The sequence below is a fragment of the Taudactylus pleione genome, unplaced genomic scaffold (assembly GCF_031769625.1).
Source record: "Taudactylus pleione unplaced genomic scaffold, aTauple2 ptg000407l, whole genome shotgun sequence".
NCBI classification, from domain to species: domain Eukaryota; kingdom Metazoa; phylum Chordata; class Amphibia; order Anura; family Myobatrachidae; genus Taudactylus; species Taudactylus pleione.
In genome coordinates, this window is record NW_028284809.1 from 3,203,924 (window position 1) to 3,225,197 (window position 21,274).

General features: G+C 43.0%; 1 protein-coding gene across 1 annotated transcript in view; it reads left to right on the top strand.

The window, feature by feature from the left end:
- The window catches only part of LOC148506376 (uncharacterized), a 143,949-nt gene that overhangs the window by 101,129 nt on the left and 21,546 nt on the right, over positions 1 to 21,274 (top strand). Inside the window, exons 14-16 of the mRNA XM_088446875.1 lie at positions 1,893 to 2,180; positions 5,310 to 5,675; positions 6,973 to 7,011. Coding sequence (XP_088303001.1) covers positions 1,893 to 2,180; positions 5,310 to 5,675; positions 6,973 to 7,011 — 693 coding nt within the window. The remainder of the gene's footprint in view (positions 1 to 1,892; positions 2,181 to 5,309; positions 5,676 to 6,972; positions 7,012 to 21,274) is intronic.

The following is a 21,274-nucleotide window of genomic DNA, read 5'->3' on the forward strand; positions in this document are numbered from 1 at the left end:
TCTTACCATATCTCTCAGAGCAGTTATATATCAGAGCAGACCTTTGTCTACATGTAATATGTGAATTACACTAATCATACAGGCCCTGTATGTTTGTTCATCCTTCTGTTTTCCAAGGTTGGTATCCCCAGCAGCATTAGCAGTCCTGTTTGCTCAGCCTTTGCCTGTGTTGGCAGGTCCCTATGAGCTTAGGGGGTCATTCAGACCCACTCGCGAGCGGCAGTACGCTCGCAAGTGGGTCGATGTTCCCCACTGCGCATGCGCACGACGGAGGGAGCTCCGTCGTGCGCATGCGCGAGACCCAACGAGTGACGGACTTTCCATCGCTCGGGGTCTCACAGCAAAGGGGGCGTGCTGTCGATGTTGATTGACAGCACGCCCCCTTTGGTGGGCGTGCCGGGGGCGTGCCTGCCAGACGGAGGCGTTCCCATGGGAACGCCTACCATCTGGAGCCAGCCCCACTGACATCACTAGTGATGTCAGTGGGAGTGATTTTGGCTCTGATAGAGCCAAAATCACTCCTGGGCTTGCGGCTGGGAGACCCGACCGCAGGGTCTCCTTCGCAAGTCCGATGGTCGCGATGGTCAAGACCATCACGACCATCTTTTTGGACGCTCGTATATGCTGACCCACAGCTATACGAGCGTCCAGGAGGACGCTCCATTTTAATGGAGGAGGGCCCTGATTCAGAGCGAGCGCTCTGCTCAGAGCGTTCGGCTCTGAATCAGGCCCTTAGCTCAGTGCCGCTATGGCTTCCACTGTCACTGATGCTGCTGTTCTCACAATCCAGGGCTGGTTATGCTTTTGGGGGGGGACCCTACATCATTTTTTTTTTAAATAAAAACACTTTACATTTGGTATATATTCAGAAACATACACAATTCACACTGATCTGTGTATGTTTCTGCCAAACTCCCAGCTCTGGAGGTTGAGTGTTTTAAACTTTAATTTATCAGTGAGTTTACTACAATCTCACCCGAGATTGTAATCTCGATTCTTGGTAAATTCCCACGTTGTATCTTTTTCAGGAAAAGTACTTCCTAGTTTGGCCGGTGGTGAGTTTATTCGAGTTTGTGATCTCACCTGAGTTTTAACAGTGAAAAGAGACTACTCTCTTCCAAACTCACTCCAGTTTGCCTTTGCGAGATGAAAAACATGCCTAAACTCACCCGAAGTCGTCATCTCGATCAAACTCGAATCAGTAAATTTACCCTTCAGTGTATGATATTGACATTATATGATACTCAGGGTATGATAATGACATTATATGGTATTCAGTGTATGATAATGACATTATATGACAGTCAGTGTATGATAATGACATTATATGGTATTCAGTGTATGATAATGACATTATATGATAATCAGTGTATGATAATGACATTATATGGTACACAGTGTATGATAATGACATTATATGACAGTCAGTGTATGATAATGACATTATATGGTATTCAGTGTATGATAATGACATTATATGATACTCAGTGTATGATAATGACATTATATGATACTCAGTGTATGATAATGACATTATATGATAGTCAGTGTATGATGACATTATATGGTACACAGTGTATGATAATGACATTATATGATAGTCAGTGTATGATAATGACATTATATGGTACACAGTGTATGATAATGACATTATATGATACTCAGTGTATGATAAGGACATTATATGATAATCAGTGTATGATAATGACATTATATGATACTCAGTGTATGATAATGACATTATATGATAATCAGTGTATGATAATGACATTATATGATACTCAGTGTATGATAATTACATTATATGTGTATGATAATGACATTATATGATAGTCAGTGTATTACAATGATTTATTATATGATACTTATTATGTTCTCCTATTCATGTCTAGTGGCCCCGGAGGTGATAGAGCCTGTGAGATTCTCCCTCTCTGCCCCCGAGAAGGTGCTGTGTACTCTGAGACTGAAGAGATTCTACCCCAAGAGTATTACAGTTACATGGAGCAGTGGAGACAAAACAATACAATCACACAACCCAAAAACCTCACCTGCAAATGGGAAAATATTTGATACTATAAGTGAGTGCGCACTACATCCCCGGGATTTCCAGTCTCCTGTGTATGTGACCTGGGAGCACGAATCTCTGCCACAGCCTATACGCACAGCGCTGACCACTACAGGTAACAGTGTGTAACTACACTATACAGTACTATCTGACTTCCATATACTGTACTGTGCTCTCAGTAAAGGGGATATCCCCTGGAACGCAGCTCCACTCCATAGAAAGTGCCCCATGTGAAGCAGTTAGGTGGGGGATCCTTGCTTAGGACCCCACATCAGTCTCTAGTGCTCTCTGTAGAGGTGAATTGTCACTTATACTGTGGGAGGATGTTAGTGAGTACAGAATGTGACCGAATACAATGGACCCCGCTCTGCTAGGTACAGAAATCACCACAGCCCTCCCCTGATGCAGGACTCCATGTGTGTCCTCTGTCCTCCAGCATCATTACAGTACCTGTAGGAACGGTGCACAGTGTACAGGAGCGTCCCCTTTCCTCTGCAGTGTGTCCTTTGGATATTAGTGCCTCTGGTCTTTCTAGCAGGAGACCCCTCCCCCCTCATACACATACACACACACACACAAACAATCACACACACACTCTCACACACACACTCACACTCACACACACACAAACGTCCATAGTATCATCTTTATTACCACATAGGTTCCTACTTTAATAGCAGAAATAACGGACCTCATTCAGAGGCGATCGTTAGATGCAAGCGGTCGCACAGAATCAGGGCGGCCGCTTGCATCCTGAACGGCCGCCTCCTTGTCGATCGTTAAGCTGTGGGTTACCACCCACAGCTTAACGACCAACCAGGTTGATGGTCGCGATGGTGATCACCATCGCGAGCATCGGGGCTTACAACCAGACCCTAAGCTTGGGTCTGGGCACTCGTAAAACCCAGGGAGCTTTCTGCTCTGATGGAGCAGGAAGCTCCCCACTGACATCACTGCTGATGTCAGTGCGGCCGCCCACAAAACGGTAGGCGTTCCTTAAGGAAACCACTCCCCCAGCCCGCCTACCAAACGGGGCGAGCTGTCGATCAACATCAACAGCCGCCCCTTTGGTAGAGAGCTCTGGAGCGACAGAGTTTATCTGTCGCAGCGGGGCTTGCGCACGCGCGGTGCGGCCGCTGCGCATGCGCAGGCCTTACCATCGAGTCAGTTACGAGCACATCGGTGCTCGCGACCGACTCTGAATAAGGTCCAACGTCCTGCTATGTGAGGCACTAAATGTCCTGTCACAAGAATCCCTTATGGAAAGCACCACCTTATAGCCCTCCTGCCTAATTAACCAGGGTGGGGTTTGTATGTCTTTCTGTGTGGAGTTTGTATATTTTTTTCATGTTTGCGTTAGTTTTCTCCCACACTCCAAAGATGTGCTGAAACGTCAATTTTCTTCTGAGAAAATGAAACCTAGTCGTAGGGAATATACTGTAGGGTTAGAGTTAGAGCTGTACGCTAATGCAAACGCATTTGCGAATTTTGCCGCTTAGCAATTGCTAAAATAGGCTAATGCCTTACCCGGCAGAATTTGTATTGAAACGCCCATTGGAGCCCTCGCAGCTGCCCCCAACTGCACACACATACGCACCATAGGACGCAGAAACAGAAAACATCGACTCCTCAAGTGAGTCTACAGTCACTCAGAATGGCCGCGGTAACGCTGGAGCTTTGTTCTCTGCACGAGTGATCGCAGACTCTGGGCTAGTATACGCCCAGGAAACGGCCCCGACACGCCCGCGTTTTGTACGGGAACTCCCCATAACCCCCTACAACACAATCTCGTCCTGTCAATCAATTGTGAGTGAGTCCTCACAGCGAGCGCAATTCATTCACCACGCGTGCGCAATGCAGCTGTGTTGCATGCGCAGACCACCGATAAACACTCGACTGCGTGAACATTGGCAAAGCGTTCACCTCTGAATCAGGCCCATAGAGTGTAAGCTCCAAAGTAGTTTTTACATTTCCAGATTTCAACAACAAATTTTAATATTTTTTTCACCACATAAAAATTTTCAGGCAGAAATAAAATTGTGCATGATAGGACGGATTCTGAGTCAGACGTAAATCGCTATGCGGACGTACTGAGCGGTTGGCAACATACTGCCCATTCGCCAAAGAAAGGAATCGGCGACTACGCGTGCACCAAATCAAACTTAAGCGCACAGGCTGAGCACGCTAGTGCGTACAGATTGAATCATCTGTCGGCGGACCACACTATTTGTTAGATGGGCGGTAACTGGGCGGGGAACATGCTCATTCGCAGCGTGCGGACGGAGGCAGGACATTTGTTTTTAGACAGCTCTTGTGCGCCCAGCACGAGGCTGATATTAATGATGGCGGCTGCGGACATAAGAACAGTGGGCGGGATAGGCTGCCACATGGATTCCCGTCCTTAGCACAATGTAGTAAGCAGACAAGCTTAGTAACTTCTGCCCATAATGAGAGATAAACCCCAGTGTCAGAGTGCGTTTTACTAACACAGAGGACCTTATTCAGAGGTGCGCCCTAACTGCACGCACTGCCAACGTTCACGTAATTGAGAGATTATTTTCTGCTGCACCTGCGCAGAATATTCTGGAAACCCCTACGGCACATGCGTTACCCTGTGTGTGTGCAGAATTGCGCTTTTCCTTACGGGAAATGCTGGAATCAGAAATGGCAAGGGAAAACCATGGGCGTTCCTGGGCGTTGGCCTGACGTGACCGCAGAAAACATCTGTCTCATGGACGTGTCTCGGGCGCGCCAGTGATAGTGGCTGCATTCTCAGACGCACAGCTGCAGCCAAAGGAGGCCATGATCAGACAGAGACCCTGCACCCGCCATAGAGCTGGTGCTAGTAGCGATGGTCCCTGTGATGGTGATGATGATGCGCCGATGGTGATGTGTAAGAGTCACCGGCTGTACTACATCGCGCAGAGACGCTGAGAGTGGGGGTCTCATAGCTTGCTCATTCGGGCGCTGGCTGGTGCACCGGGGCGAGGGCTGAGACCAGCATTACCAGGCTATCGCCGCCATGGCACCGCAAATAGACGGTCACAGTGGCGACTGCGTGCACCTCTGTATCAGGCCCAGAGACTTGACAACATACTGGGATTTATAACAAAACATATGTAAGACATAAATATCCCGGTGACTGTTATAGACACAGAAGTATAATAAGATTCATTATATTGTACTTTAGATGAGGTGTATTATTTACTCATGTCCTTTATAATAACTAATTATTCTTCTGCAGACTTACCCTGGCGCCCACACGTTGGTGATATTGATGCCTCTCACCTAATCCAGGACAGTGAGTGCAAACTGCAGTGTATAATCTCCGGGTACTTCCCTGATGCCCTGACTGTGAGCTGGAATAAGAAGGAGAGCGGAGGCCGGAAATCTGATCCTTTATATGACGGTGATAAGTATAAGATGTCAGTCACCCAGTCCCAGAGACAGGCAGATAACACATACTCCTGTACAGCCAGCCTGGTGCTCACTCCATCACCGGGAGACCGAGGGTCAGAAATCCTCTGCAGAGTGGAACATCCCAGCCTGGAGACACCAATAGAGAGAAGCACAGGAGCGTTACAGGTGATGGAACCGCCCACTCCCACAGGTGAGTATTGGGAAACCACAGGACAATTGTAATTGTATGATCTATGAGACTCAGATATTCATTTAGCTTAACGTGTATGGTTGGTTACCTTATTTCCTCTTCAGGGTCCATAGGCTCCACAGGGAGACCTTGGGGTATAGGTGATGATGGCGTCATCCGGGCACCACGCAGTTAAATTTTTCTCCCAGGATGCACTGGGTCTCCCTCCTATACCCCGCCCCCGGGCCAGAGGCACCTCAGTTTCGTTGGATGCCCGGCCCGGAGTCAGGTCACTGCAAATGGTGGGGCTGTTATTCAGCCCCTGAAATTTTATATATATTTTTTTTAAAGTTTTCTTCAAGTGCGGACACACTGCTGCTCCGTCACCCCGCCGAGACGCCGGTACGGATCTGGGGATATCGGCGGGCCTCCGGGTTCTTGGCTAGCAGGGACCCCGGAGGATCCCTGGACTGCGGTCGGGCGCTACGGGGACTAAGGTAAGCAGCGACTCACTGCGGCAGAGACCCGCTGAGACTCAGTCCTTTTCCCCCAGGGCTGGGGACTCCCTGGGGATGACAGCATGTGAAGCCAGGCACTAAGACCTGCGCTTCCACTAGGCCACCAGGGACGACAGTCCGGAGTGATACGGAATAGTCCAGTGTCCCGGGGGTTAAACACTGGCCAGGGGAGGCTGCCTTCCCTGTCTAACAACCCGCTCATCCTCTCAGCTAAAGCGCGCCTTTCCACTGCGGTCTAGCTACTCTGAGATGTCAGTCACCCAGTCCCAGAGACAGTCTGATAACACATACTCCTGTACAGCCAGCCTGGTGCTCACTCCATCACCGAGAGACCGAGGGTCAGAAATCCTCTGCAGGGTGGTACATCCCAGTTACAGGTGAAGAAACAGCCCACTCCCACAGGTGAGTATTAGGGAACCACAAGATAATTATGAATTTTATAATCTGAGACCAAGATATACAGTTAGATTAGCATGTACAGTTACCCTTATCTAAACCGTTTATTAATAATAGTTCCATTACTTACATTATAACATTAGTATATCAGGTAACCTTGTATAAATTTATATATCAGAGCAGACCTTTGTCTACATGTAATATGTGAATTACACTAATGACACAGCTCCTGTATGTTTGTTCATCCTTCTGTTTTCCAAGGTTGGTATCCCCAGCAGCTTTAGCAGGCCAGTTGTGCCTCAGCCTTGGCCTGTCCCGGCAGGTCCCTATGAGCTTAGCACTTCTGGGGCTCCGTGCCGCCATGGGTTCCACTGTTACTGATTCTGCTGTTCTCCCTGTTTCAGGTGAAGTAAAGGACGATGATTCTGGATCACCTGCGAATGGTGAGTACCTATAGTGCAGTGATGGCTTATTGTTGTTGGGGGATGATTCTAGCAGTAGTGATGATTCTTCGGGGAGGTTAGCAGCCCAATTCTAGGGTAGCGGAGAGGAATTCGGCCAAGAAATCAGGGCCGTTCTTTTTTTTTTTTTATTAGAACAGCCTCCTGGCCGCTCGCATAGCTGTGAGTGACCATCGAGTGGCCATGATGATGGTCGCGATGGTCAAGACCATTGCGACCATCGGGCTTGCGACGAGACCCTTGTGGTAGGGTCTTGTTGCCGCAAGCCCCAGAGAGATTTCGGCTCTAACAGAGCCGGAATCTCTCCACTGACATCACAAGTGATGTCAGTGGCGCCGGCCCCAAACGGTAGGCGTTCTCATGGGAACGCCTCCGTTTGGGCAGCCACCCCCCCCGGCCCGCCCGCCAACGGGGGCGTGCTGTCACTCAACATCGAACAGCACGCCCCCGTTGGTGCGAGACCCGGAGCGACGGCTTGTATATGCTATTACTTGCCCGTGTTCGAAAATCTATATAGGCAAAACTGAATGCACATTGAGGGAGCGGATCGCGCAGCATCGGTCTGCCATTAGGGCTGCCTTAATTTCAGGTACTAGCGAGCAGCCGGTGGCTAGACACTTTACGTCCCACAAACACAGCTTGGCGTCTTTGCGCTATAGAACTATAGACCATGTACCACCATTGGCTAGGGGAGGAAATCGCCAACGCAAATTGTTACAGTGTGAATCTCAGTGGATTATTAAGCTTGATTCATTAACCCCTAGAGGATTGAACGAATCACTGGGGTTACAGTGTTTCACATAATTGGTGTGAAGTTTGTCTAAAAAAGTTTGATGTAATGATATGTATTATTGGGGCGTTGGATTGCATATAACTTTATATTAGAAGGTATATCTATTTCTAATGAGGGGTGTAAGTTGCTAGCCTTTAGTTTAAAGATGTGGCAATGTAGCTTTAGATATGCATATATGACTGATAATTGTACTTTATAGGAATGTGTATTATGGATATCGGTAGGGTCAATTTTCATGTGGTTGCTGTGTTTATTTATTGATGATGCCAATATAAATAATGCGTACTATATAGTTGCTTATAATGGTTGCCATGCACGCTGTTCAAATAGTAAATTGATTACCACATAGTGTTAGTGGGGTTATATATGATGTTCTATTTATTGTACACATTTTGCATGTAATGTTTGTAAGGGTGTCATGTTATGTGTTTTGTATATTGCGGTTGCTATGGTTACCGCTATGTGAAGGGGGAGACGTCACTTCCGATCCCTGTGACTTCCGGTCGCGGTGGAGGTCGTGGGCGTCCCACGTGGGGGGAGTATTTTCTATGTCCATGTGCTATTTAAATGTTGGTAAGTGTTGTATTTGTTGTATGCATATTAAGCTTGATAAAAGCGCCACAACGCGCTGAAACGTTGCTTATACCTATGAAGCACGGCTGATGTCATTTTTTTTCTTCTACCACGGAGTGCCGCCAGATGGCATATATATATATTATAGTGGCACAGTCGTGCCCTTATATTAAGGCTGCATCTAAAAAAATGGAAATCTCCATAGAGAATTCCGGAGGGGGAGGCATAGTGTTTAAGGGGTTACACCTCAAAAGCTATTGGAGGCACCGGGCTGAAATTTGGTAGGGTCGGGTAGAACTGTTGCTCGGTGCTGCATGACAAATCTCAGGGCATAAATATAAAAAATGAGGATTTGGGAGTAATCTAAAGCTCCAAATGTCACTTTTTTCTGACATTCTCAATTAGGACCACTTTTCTGCTTTTCTCTATGGGGGATATTTGGGAAGGCATAACTCAGGGTAGGGGGCGAGTTTAGACTTGGGGTTTGTTTTATTAGGTAGCCATTGTTCCAGGATAGGGCCTTTTGGGGTTTAGGTAATTGAGAAACATACAGTTTTTAAACTATTACCTCAAGAATGCGCCATTGAATAGATAGGAAATTTCAACTTGTTGCGTAACTGTAGTAGGAGCCTCCAGCAGGTGTAGTAACTGTGGCTTCACTTGGGTGTACAAAGATGGCTGCCTTTTGCGGGCTTTAGTGGTGGACCAACTTGGCAATGGAATTGGTCATAAGTGGGGACACGGCGGTGGTCAAGCGGGCGCCAGCGGCAGTGGTGGAGTGGGCGACAGCGGTGGAGCGGGCAATGGTGGCATCTGTGCGCGCTACAGCGGTGGCTGTGATGGTGCAGCCTGCAGGACTTGGCAGCGGCGGATGGCGTCATTGCCCCGCCCCCTCGGCTAGCTTATACAAGCCAACGCAAGGAGGCAGCATGGCAGTCTGATGGCCAGGAGGGAGCAGAGAAGAGCTCCTGAAGAAAGAAGACGCCGGAAGTCCTAGTGGGAAGCCTAGAGCTGACACAGGCTGCCGCGCACTAGGCGAGGATGCCGCAGCCTTGGCGGGTTGGCGCCCACTAGGCAAAGACGCCAGAAGTCCTAATGGGCGGCGGCCATGCAAAAGAGCTGACACAGGCTGCCGCCCACTAGACAAAGACACCAAAGCCCTGGCGGGTTGTTGCCCGCCAGACGCCGCCACCGAAGCCCTGGCGGGTTGGCGCCCACCAGGCGAAGATGCCAGAAATCCTAGTGGGCGGTGGCCATGCAAAAGAGCCGACACAGGCTGCCGCCTACTAGGCAAAGATGCTGAAGCCCTGGTGGGTTGGTGCCCACCAGGCAAAGACGCTTAAGTCCTGGGGTTGCGGCGGACATGAAAAAGAGCTTAAAGGCCGCCCCCCAGGTGATGGTGCAGATAAAATTTTAAAAAATTAAAATCGTTGTCTGTTTATTTTAATATATCTTTTACAGGTGTACTATAGGTACCAGTGGGCCCAAAATGCCCCACTTGCTGGTACTTGTGGTTTTCCAAGTACCAGCATGTGGGGGAGGCTTGCTGAGACCTATAGTTCACCTGCAAAAGAAAATATTCTTTAAAATGCACCACATTACACATTCAGCCCGGCACCCACCACCCAGAAGTGTCGGGGATAGCTCCAGGCTATCAGCCTGGGCCTGGGGTGCCCTGGAGAGGGGGACCCCTTTTTTGTCTGTCTCTGTGTTTTGTATCATGTGCTCACTAATTACCTAGCTGTCTGTGTGCAGAGCAGGTGCACTCATGCCTTTGATTAGGAATTGCTCTCTCCAGGAATTGGTTCTGATTGGACCCTGCTTCTGTTACATTTCAGCCAACCCTTCACTCCATGCTGGTTATATTATCTGACGTCCGGAGTATGTTTGTTCTGTGCTCAGAAGTCTGAGTCCTAACCTAGTTCTGCTGTTCCAGTACCCAGTGCCTGTCTGTCTGACCTGGATTTGCCTGTGTGTCATCCAGCCTGCATTCCTGCCGTGTCTGGGTGCTCCGATTTGCCATATGGTTCCTGCATCTCAGCCTGCTAGGGCACATAACAGCCTGCATATCCACTGATCATCATCCGTGTCTGTTTATGTTCACCAAAGTTAAGTTTGCAGTGTTCTCATCCACGCTGCTTCCAGTCAGTGTACTTGCCGTGTATCTCTTCAACTCCTGTGTTCAAGCATTCACTTCAACTCCTGTGTTCAAGCATTCTGTTCATCTGTCTTCAAGTCCAGTCTCAAGTTGCACCTCAGCTCATACATGCCGACATTCAGTTTCCTCCTTCCGGGAGGGAGCTGAATGTCTGTGCACAGTGGGGGGCGTGGCCGGGCGGTGATGCGGTTTTAGGGGCGGAGCCATGCGATTGCATCATTGTGGCTCTGCCCCCTCTTCACCATTCCGAAAATATTGGCATTGTGCAGCAGATGGGCGGAGCCACTATGACGCAAATCAGCGCGAATCTTGTCATCGGGCCCCTTGCTGCGGGGGTTTCTTGTAGTAGTTGGGGTGGGGGGGGTCAGGCGGCAGCCAGGGGGGCTTGCCTGCCTTTCCGGAGGGTCGGGAGCGGCACCCGATATTTGGGAGGCTCCCGACCAAATCGGGAGGGTAGGCAAGCCTGCCTCAGCCCTCTAGGCTGCCCTGCCTTGTCCTGTCTCAACTAGCACCTCAGTTCTCTAGTAATGTGTCAAGTTGCACTTCAGCCCTTTTGTCCAGTCTTGCCTATCTTGTCCTTGTCAGTCTGATCTTGTCTTGTAATCCTGCTATTAACTACAGTCCTGGTCATTCCTGCCATTTGTCTCAAGACATTCATCAGGCCATAATATCTGCCGCTGCTAATGCCATCTCTCTGCAGCAACTCTCCACTAGTCTTCATAGCGATCCCATAATCGTGTGGGAATCGTAACATTAGCACGCAGCTCAAACCCCGAGTTCAATTTTAGAATCTGAGTTCCGAACCGTGGAAAGATCCAAACTGGAACTCGGCTCGACTGGGTACCCCAAAGTGATTCCGGACGGTTCTACTCGGAACCCCTAAATTTGGTTATTAGCGTTCTCTTGGAATCGAAACCGCACATCTCTAGTTGCTTCCTATAGAGGTCAGCCCAGATTTTTGAACCTTCACCTGGGTTGCCTTTCCCTTACCCTGCCCTCTTTATAAGATAGGTCCTCTTGGGAAGGGGGGGGCATGTTTCCGCTACAACATCGTAGAAACGCCGGCAACATTAGCGGAACTTATCCCCCATGTGGCACAATCTCGTCCTGGACTCGCTGATTTTTGTACACAAGTTTATGGGGCTGCAAACAAAAATCAGTAGCTACCGTAAATGCGACATATAGCATATATAGAGATTATTGCGCCTAATTGAATGGACCTCTTATATTTTAGGCCATTTATTTGTCTTTTTGAGCTGCTAGGGATAAGTCTATTTATCCAGTTGTGTGAGAATTACGTGGTTTGGAGTTAGGGTTCAGAAACTTGGTGACTGAGGGCTTGATTCAGATATAGGCCCGTATTCAATTAGACGCGAAAAGCCGTTTTCCGCAAAAAAGTTTAGCCGATGACGGCTTTTCGCATGGTCGGAACTTATCGCCGTATTCAATTCCAGACGGTTTTCACCTACACGGAAAGTCAATGTAATGTAATAGGCGAAAAAGATGCGCCTAACAATAGTAGGTGAAAAGTTGTGCAAAATCTTTAACATTTTGGGGTGCAAACGTGGGGAAACCACTCAGCACCCTTGGGACAGTCCTCCCCCCCTCCCAAAGGACAACTATGTCAAAAAATCTGAGAAAAAACCTAAGAACACCCCAAAAAAGTACTTTCATTTTGGAGGCGAAAAAATACAAAGTGGGAGGACAAGCATAAAAACTAGCGAAATAGACTTCTTGGGGGTCTGCAAGGATGGGCCAGATGTTTTTAGGATTGCAGGTGCTTGCTAGAGGTGCATTTTTCACGTTTTTTTAAACTTCACTTTAAAGACTTTCAAATATGCTAGCACCCATTTTCAAGTACCCCAAATTTGACAGCCCTACTTACTTTCTGCAAAAAATACTACTTAATACCATTCTTCACCACTTTTGCAAAGACGCTAATAACACTGATTTTAAACAACTTGAGTACCCCAAATAGTTTGATTAGGGCTGTTCAGGAACATCTACATTGATCCCCAGTGTTAGTGCATCTTTTTGGGAGGTTCAGGCTAATTTCCCCAATTCTGACAGCACTTCTCACCTGTTCCGCATTCGCCGCTTGCCGTTTTCGCATAGCTTGGAATTGAATACGGCGAATAGCAGGGGCATGCGTGAAAAGCTTTCACGTCCAAAACACCCGATGTCGGGGAAAAGTCGGGAAGACAGAGCTAAAACTAATTGAATACGGCCCATAGATGGAAATGTCATCCCAGCTGCGATCTCCCACAGTTCGTAATCGCGAAAAAATGCTAATGACTCACTCGCTGTGCAGCGCTTGGAGACGCCCACTGACAGCATCTCACATCCGCCACTCACGTACACAACCAGAAACATCGAACACAGATCAGGCGGCCACAGGCCTGCTGAGTAGATCTAAGCTGACTCAGACATAGGGGGTCTCCAGACGCACAGAGGGCTCTCCTGCTGTGAGCAAGGGCGTAGTGGCTAATTTATGCAAGTCCAGACAACAGTGTTTAAATCGTCTTGACCCACCTGCGTTTTTATAACCACCCCACGTTACCTCCCCCAAACGCTGACTACTTTGCAAATGAATACTCTGTGCGAGCGTAATCGCAAATCAATCAGTTATCCATTTACGAGGTAACAACTTACGAATTTGGTGGCTGTCACCTGGCAGATAGAAGGCGAATGGAAGTTTTGATGAGGGAGTGGTCTAGGACTTTGTTTATTTGGGCTGACTTTGTACCTGGGCGTGTGAGATTAGGTCGCGTCAGGTGGATGAAGTTCACAGAAAAGTCAATTTAGCAGCGGAGAAGTCTGTTTTCCTCCATGTAGGTACCGTGGTGAAGCAGGTGTCCCTATGTAGGTTAGACAGTGAAGCTTTGTCAGGTGAGGTTATGACTTTGTTCCGGGCTTTAGTATGACAGGAAAAGGGTTTTCTGTGGTGGGTTGGTGGTTCATTAGAGAACCTTGGTTTGGTGGGGAAGCACGGCAGTCAGTGGCCATAGTCGGGAACACTACTCTTTTAGCCTGGCTGTAGTGTGAGATAGCCTGTTTGGATGAACCCATGTAGGGGGCTGGAGAGAAGGGTGATGGGTTTCTCCTTGACATGAGAGCACCACGGGCGGACAGCGCACCCATTCATTTAAGATCCTCATGGCTAGGGCTGATTGCTGTCCCCATGCTTTTCTTTACCACCGTGTTCAGTAAAGCTATAACCACCCTCTCCTATAATTACATACAGTATCTGTGCATTGTTTATTAGTGAAGTGTACTTGGTACAGTGTAAGAGTTATGGTAAGCAGGGATCGTAAACTAGTAACCCGTTTATATAATTCATGTGACAGGGTTCTGTTTTTTATTCTTTTATTAATATAATCACAGCTCTTACCAATACATCACTTGTATGTTTTGTGTACAGCAATGCCACATTGCAAGGTGTAAGGGCCAAAGAGAAACTACAGGTCAGAACACAAGCTGCGTGGTAGGTGGTCCTCAACCACTATACTTTTTTATCAGTGCCCGTGGCTCTTCTGTATTGTGGAACTACAAAGCCCAGCATTCCCTGAGAGACGGCAAAGCTGGAACATGTAGTTCCAAAATAGCTGGAGAGCCATAGTCCACTGGCATACAGCCATATAGATAATACACCCAATGTCACCATATTACCAGCACCTAGAACCCCCCTAACAGACGGGCAGCCTAGTATAGTATTGCTATAGAGTAATGAGCAGGAAAGGGGAGACTTGTGCCCAACACTCACATGAAACAGTGATGATGGGTAATGAGAAGATAAACACTATAGATCAGCAGAGTGAGGCTCACGGGGACCCAGCTTAGCTGGCTGACAACCCCCTGACAACCCATTGCTTCCTGTGCAGGTATATAGTTTATAAACCTCTGCTGTAGGTGCCACAGAGGGATTGATTCTGAGTCGGGTGCAGCTGCGGCCACGGCAGGCTGCTTACTACCTTATGCTGATACGCGCATCTACCCGGTAAGGACGATTATCTCACCCTCTGCATGCGGGTGGCCAGGCCGCCCACTGGTTTTCCGTCCGCAGCCACAGTGGTCATCACTAGTATCTGGACTCGCATCCATCCCATGCTGGGTGCAACAGGTCCGTGTGAAACAGGTCTCCCAGGCTCCCACCTCCGGCCCCGGGCTGCACACGAGCGCAGACATCGGTCTACACACCCATGACGCTCCCATAGCGACCACACGTGATGGCTCAGCTCCGTGCGATCTCATGGTCACTGCCCAGTTGCCGCCCAGAAACGCCCGCTCCACAGATAGTGCGATCCATCAGGTCTGTACTTTCAATCTCCGACCTTGTCCGTATGCGTGGTCTACATGGGCAGTCAGCAATTGCTTTGTATGGTGCACATATCCGCGGGATCCGTCCACATTTTGGCTTGCGTCCAACTCAGAATGGGGCCGTGCGGGGGGGGGGTACTGGGATACGCCGAGCATTGTATCTAGTGCATTCACTTTGGTAAGAACACAGCCAGATGCCTGAGTATGTTACCCCTATTATTTATCCACTATTGTACACGCCTCGTTATTAATATAAGATGACTGTTATGTATGTAAGTATCACTGACATTGTCCATTGGCTCTGCTATAGCTATTTATACCTCTCTTTCTCTTCCTCCCACAGTCTTCTCTGCCAAATCTCCCTCCCCCATACACGGATCTGACGTCTAATGCACAACTCCATATACAACATTTACTGACAAGATGCGCAAAGAATCCCAGTGACCAGACCCCTCGCTGATTGTCTAACTTGTACCACACAGAGAGAGAGAATTGCTGAGGGGTATAACTGTTCCCCCTCCCCTCCTAGTACTGAACACTACGTTATTATAGACCCATCCACCGGCCTGACATTACACCAAGTACAATAAGTGCTTATATGCTCCCTGATTGTACTCGTTTCTGTCTTCCCTGCTTTATATAGTAATGATGGTGTAATAATGATATTTATTTCTAGAATTAACTTAATAAAAACATAATTATATAAGACAAATCCTGAGGAGAGTATTCAGCCGAATAATAGAACAAATACAAATCCTATGCAATCTTCTTACAGAAATGTGTAAAGTAAAGAAGAATGTATTATACAGGTTGTGTACAGGGCATCGCCTCTGATAGGTATGGCTGGGGGAGATTCATGTCACAGCGAGGGATGTGATGGCATCGCAGGTCTTCTCTCGCACCCCTTAGAGGTCCAAGGGAAAACTTGCAATGTCTGCTCTACCGTAACTGGTCTATATATACGTACAGCCGGGCATCGCCGTACAGTATTCAATGCCCCATACAGTGTTAAATGGTCTGGGGTCTGCCAATGTGCCTGAACATAAAGCCAGGATGGGGGAGGGGTGACGTATGCTTTAGAAGTGGGTTAGGATAAGGAAATAAAGACATTATAAGTTACTACAGTGAAACATCATTTTATCCATAATCTGTCCCCCTCCGGGTTGTTGGGTAAACAAAGCATTTAGTTGGAGTAACCCTTTAAAAATACAATTAGGGGTAAATGTAATAGTCTGTGACTTGCAGGCATCAGTGACTTACAGTACCAGTGAGACTGCCCAATGCTCTAAAGCGGCAATCATTTAAAAGGCAAAATCAACCTGGTGTTTCCCTTTAATTGATTACCACTTTCCGATATCTCGCCGATGCCCGCAGTTAGCAGGCCATTACATTAACCCTTTAGTGTTTGGAGCATCCTTCTAAAGTTACTAATAAACTGCTCATATTCCTAGTTTGCTGTTAATTTTAAAGAGCAGTGTGTGACGTTCTTCTTTGTTGTGTTAAAGTTACACTAATATCTTTGTATGTGGAAAAAATAAAGTTTTCTGACCACTTGATATTTTCTCATTATTACTTATAGAAGACTACTGTATATAACACATATTACTGTTATACTACTGTATATAACACATATTACTGTTATACTACTGTATATAACACATATTACTGTTATACTACTGTATATAACACATATTACTGTTATACTACTGTATATAACACATATTACTGTATGGCTACTGTATATAACACATATTACTGTTATACTACTGTATATAACACATATTACTGTTATACTACTGTATATAACACATATTACTGTTATACTACTGTATATAACACATATTACTGTATGGCTACTGTATATAACACATATTGCTGTATGGCTAGTGTATATAACACATATTACTGTATGGCTACTGTATATAACACATATTACTGTTATACTACTGTATATAACACATATTACTGTTATACTACTGTATATAACACATATTACTGTATGGCTAGTGTATATAACACATATTGCTGTATGGCTACTGTATATAACACATATTGCTGTATGGCTACTGTATATAACACATATTACTGTTATACTACTGTATATAACACATATTACTGTTATACTACTGTATATAACACATATTACTGTATGGCTACTGTATATAACACATATTACTGTATGGCTAGTGTATATAACACATATTACTGTTATATTACTGTATATAACACATATTACTGTTATACTACTGTATATAACACATATTACTGTATGGCTACTGTATATAACACATATTACTGTATGGCTAGTGTATATAACACATATTACTGTTATATTACTGTATATAACACATATTACTGTTATACTACTGTATATAACACATATTACTGTTATACTACTGTATATAACACATATTGCTGTATGGCTACTGTATATAACACATATTGCTGTATGGCTAGTGTATATAACACATATTACTGTATGGCTAGTGTATATAACACATATTACTGTATGGCTACTGTATATAACACATATTACTGTATGGCTAGTGTATATAACACATATTACTGTATGGCTACTGTATATAACATATTACTGTATGGCTACTGTATATAACACATATTGCTGTATGGCTAGTGTATATAACACATATTACTGTATGGCTAGTGTATATAACACATATTGCTGTATGGCTAGTGTATATAACACATATTACTGTATGGCTAGTGTATATAACACATATTGCTGTATGGCTAGTGTATATAACATATTACTGTTATACTACTGTATATAACACATATTACTGTATGGCTAGTGTATATAACACATATTACTGTATGGCTAGTGTATATAACACATATTGCTGTATGGCTAGTGTATATAACACATATTGCTGTATGGCTACTGTATATAACACATATTACTGTTATACTAGTGTATATAACACATATTACTGTATGGCTACTGTATATAACACATATTACTGTATGGCCTGTATATAACACATATTACTGTTATACTACTGTATATAACACATATTACTGTTATACTACTGTATATAACACATATTACTGTATGGCTACTGTATATAACACATATTACTGTTATACTACTGTATATAACACATATTGCTGTATGGCTAGTGTATATAACACATATTACTGTTATATTACTGTATATAACACATATTACTGTTATACTACTGTATATAACATATTACTGTTATACTACTGTATATAACACATATTGCTGTATGGCTACTGTATATAACACATATTACTGTTATACTACTGTATATAACACATATTACTGTATGGCTACTGTATATAACACATATTACTGTTATACTACTGTATATAACACATATTACTGTTATACTACTGTATATAACACATATTGCTGTATGGCTACTGTATATAACACATATTACTGTATGGCTACTGTATATAACACATATTAATGTTATATTACTGTATATAACACATATTACTGTTATACTACTGTATATAACACATATTACTGTATGGCTACTGTATATAACACATATTACTGTTATATTACTGTATATAACACATATTACTGTTATACTACTGTATATAACATATTACTGTATGGCTACTGTATATAACACATATTACTGTTATACTACTGTATATAACACATATTGCTGTATGGCTACTGTATATAACACATATTACTGTTATATTACTGTATATAACACATATTACTGTTATACTACTGTATATAACATATTACTGTTATACTACTGTATATAACACATATTGCTGTATGGCTACTGTATATAACACATATTACTGTATGGCTACTGTATATAACACATATTACTGTTATACTACTGTATATAACACATATTGCTGTATGGCTAGTGTATATAACACATATTACTGTTATATTACTGTATATAACACATATTACTGTTATACTACTGTATATAACATATTACTGTTATACTACTGTATATAACACATATTGCTGTATGGCTACTGTATATAACACATATTACTGTTATACTACTGTATATAACACATATTACTGTATGGCTACTGTATATAACACATATTACTGTTATACTACTGTATATAACACATATTACTGTTATACTACTGTATATAACACATATTGCTGTATGGCTACTGTATATAACACATATTACTGTATGGCTACTGTATATAACACATATTACTGTTATATTACTGTATATAACACATATTACTGTTATACTACTGTATATAACACATATTACTGTATGGCTACTGTATATAACACATATTACTGTTATATTACTGTATATAACACATATTACTGTTATACTACTGTATATAACATATTACTGTATGGCTACTATATATAACACATATTACTGTTATACTACTGTATATAACACATATTGCTGTATGGCTACTGTATATAACACATATTACTGTTATATTACTGTATATAACACATATTACTGTTATACTACTGTATATAACATATTACTGTTATACTACTGTATATAACACATATTGCTGTATGGCTACTGTATATAACACATATTACTGTATGGCTACTGTATATAACACATATTACTGTTATACTACTGTATATAACACATATTACTGTATGGCTACTGTATATAACACATATTACTGTATGGCTACTGTATATAACACATATTACTGTTATACTACTGTATATAACACATATTACTGTTATACTACTGTATATAACACATATTGCTGTATGGCTACTGTATATAACACATATTACTGTATGGCTACTGTATATAACACATATTACTGTTATATTACTGTATAAAACACATATTACTGTTATACTACTGTATATAACACATATTACTGTTATACTACTGTATATAACACATATTACTGTATGGCTACTCTATATAACACATATTGCTGTTATACTACTGTATATAACACATATTACTGTTATACTACTGTATATAACACATATTACTGCTATACTACTGTATATAACACATATTGCTGTATGGCTACTGTATATAACACATATTACTGTATGGCTACTGTATATAACACATATTACTGTTATATTACTGTATATAACACATATTACTGTTATACTACTGTATATAACACATATTACTGTATGGCTAGTGTATATAACACATATTACTGTTATACTACTGTATATAACACATATTACTGTTATACTACTGTATATAACACATATTGCTGTATGGCTAGTGTATATAACACATATTGCTGTATGGCTACTGTATATAACACATATTGCTGTATGGCTACTGTATATAACACATATTACTGTTATATTACTGTATATAACACATATTACTGTTATACTACTGTATATAACACATATTACTGTTATACTACTGTATATAACACATATTACTGTATGGCTACTGTATATAACACATATTACTGTTATACTACTGTATATAACACATATTACTGTTATACTACTGTATATAACACATATTACTGTTATGCTACTGTATATAACAAATATTGCTGTTATGCGACTGTATATAACACATATTACTGTTATACTGCTGTATATAACACATATTACTGTTATACTACTGTATATAACACATATTACTGTATGGCTACTGTATATAACACATATTACTGTATGGCTACTGTATATAACACATATTACTGTTATACTACTGTATATAACACATATTACTGTTATACTACTGTATATAACACATATTACTGTATGGCTACTGTATATAACACATATTACTGTTATACTACTGTATATAACACATATTACTGTTATTTGACTGTATATAACACATATTACTGTATGGCTACTGTATATAACACATATTACTGTATGGCTACTGTATATAACACATATTGCTGTATGGCTACTGTATATAACACATATTACTGTTATGCTACTGTATATAACACATATTACTGTTATACTACTGTATATAACACATATTACTGTATGGCTACTGTATATAACACATATTACTGTTATACTACTGTATATAACACATATTACTGTTATACTACTGTATATAACACATATTACTGTATGGCTACTGTATATAACACATATTACTGTTATACTACTGTATATAACACATATTACTGTTATACTACTGTATATAACACATATTACTGTATGGCTAGTGTATATAACACATATTACTGTTATACTACTGTATATAACACATATTACTGTATGGCTAGTGTATATAACACATATTACTGTTATACTACTGTATATAACACATATTGCTGTATGGCTACTGTATATAACACATATTACTGTATGGCTACTGTATATAACACATATTACTGTTATACTACTGTATATAACACATATTACTGTATGGCTAGTGTATATAACACATATTACTGTTATACTACTGTAT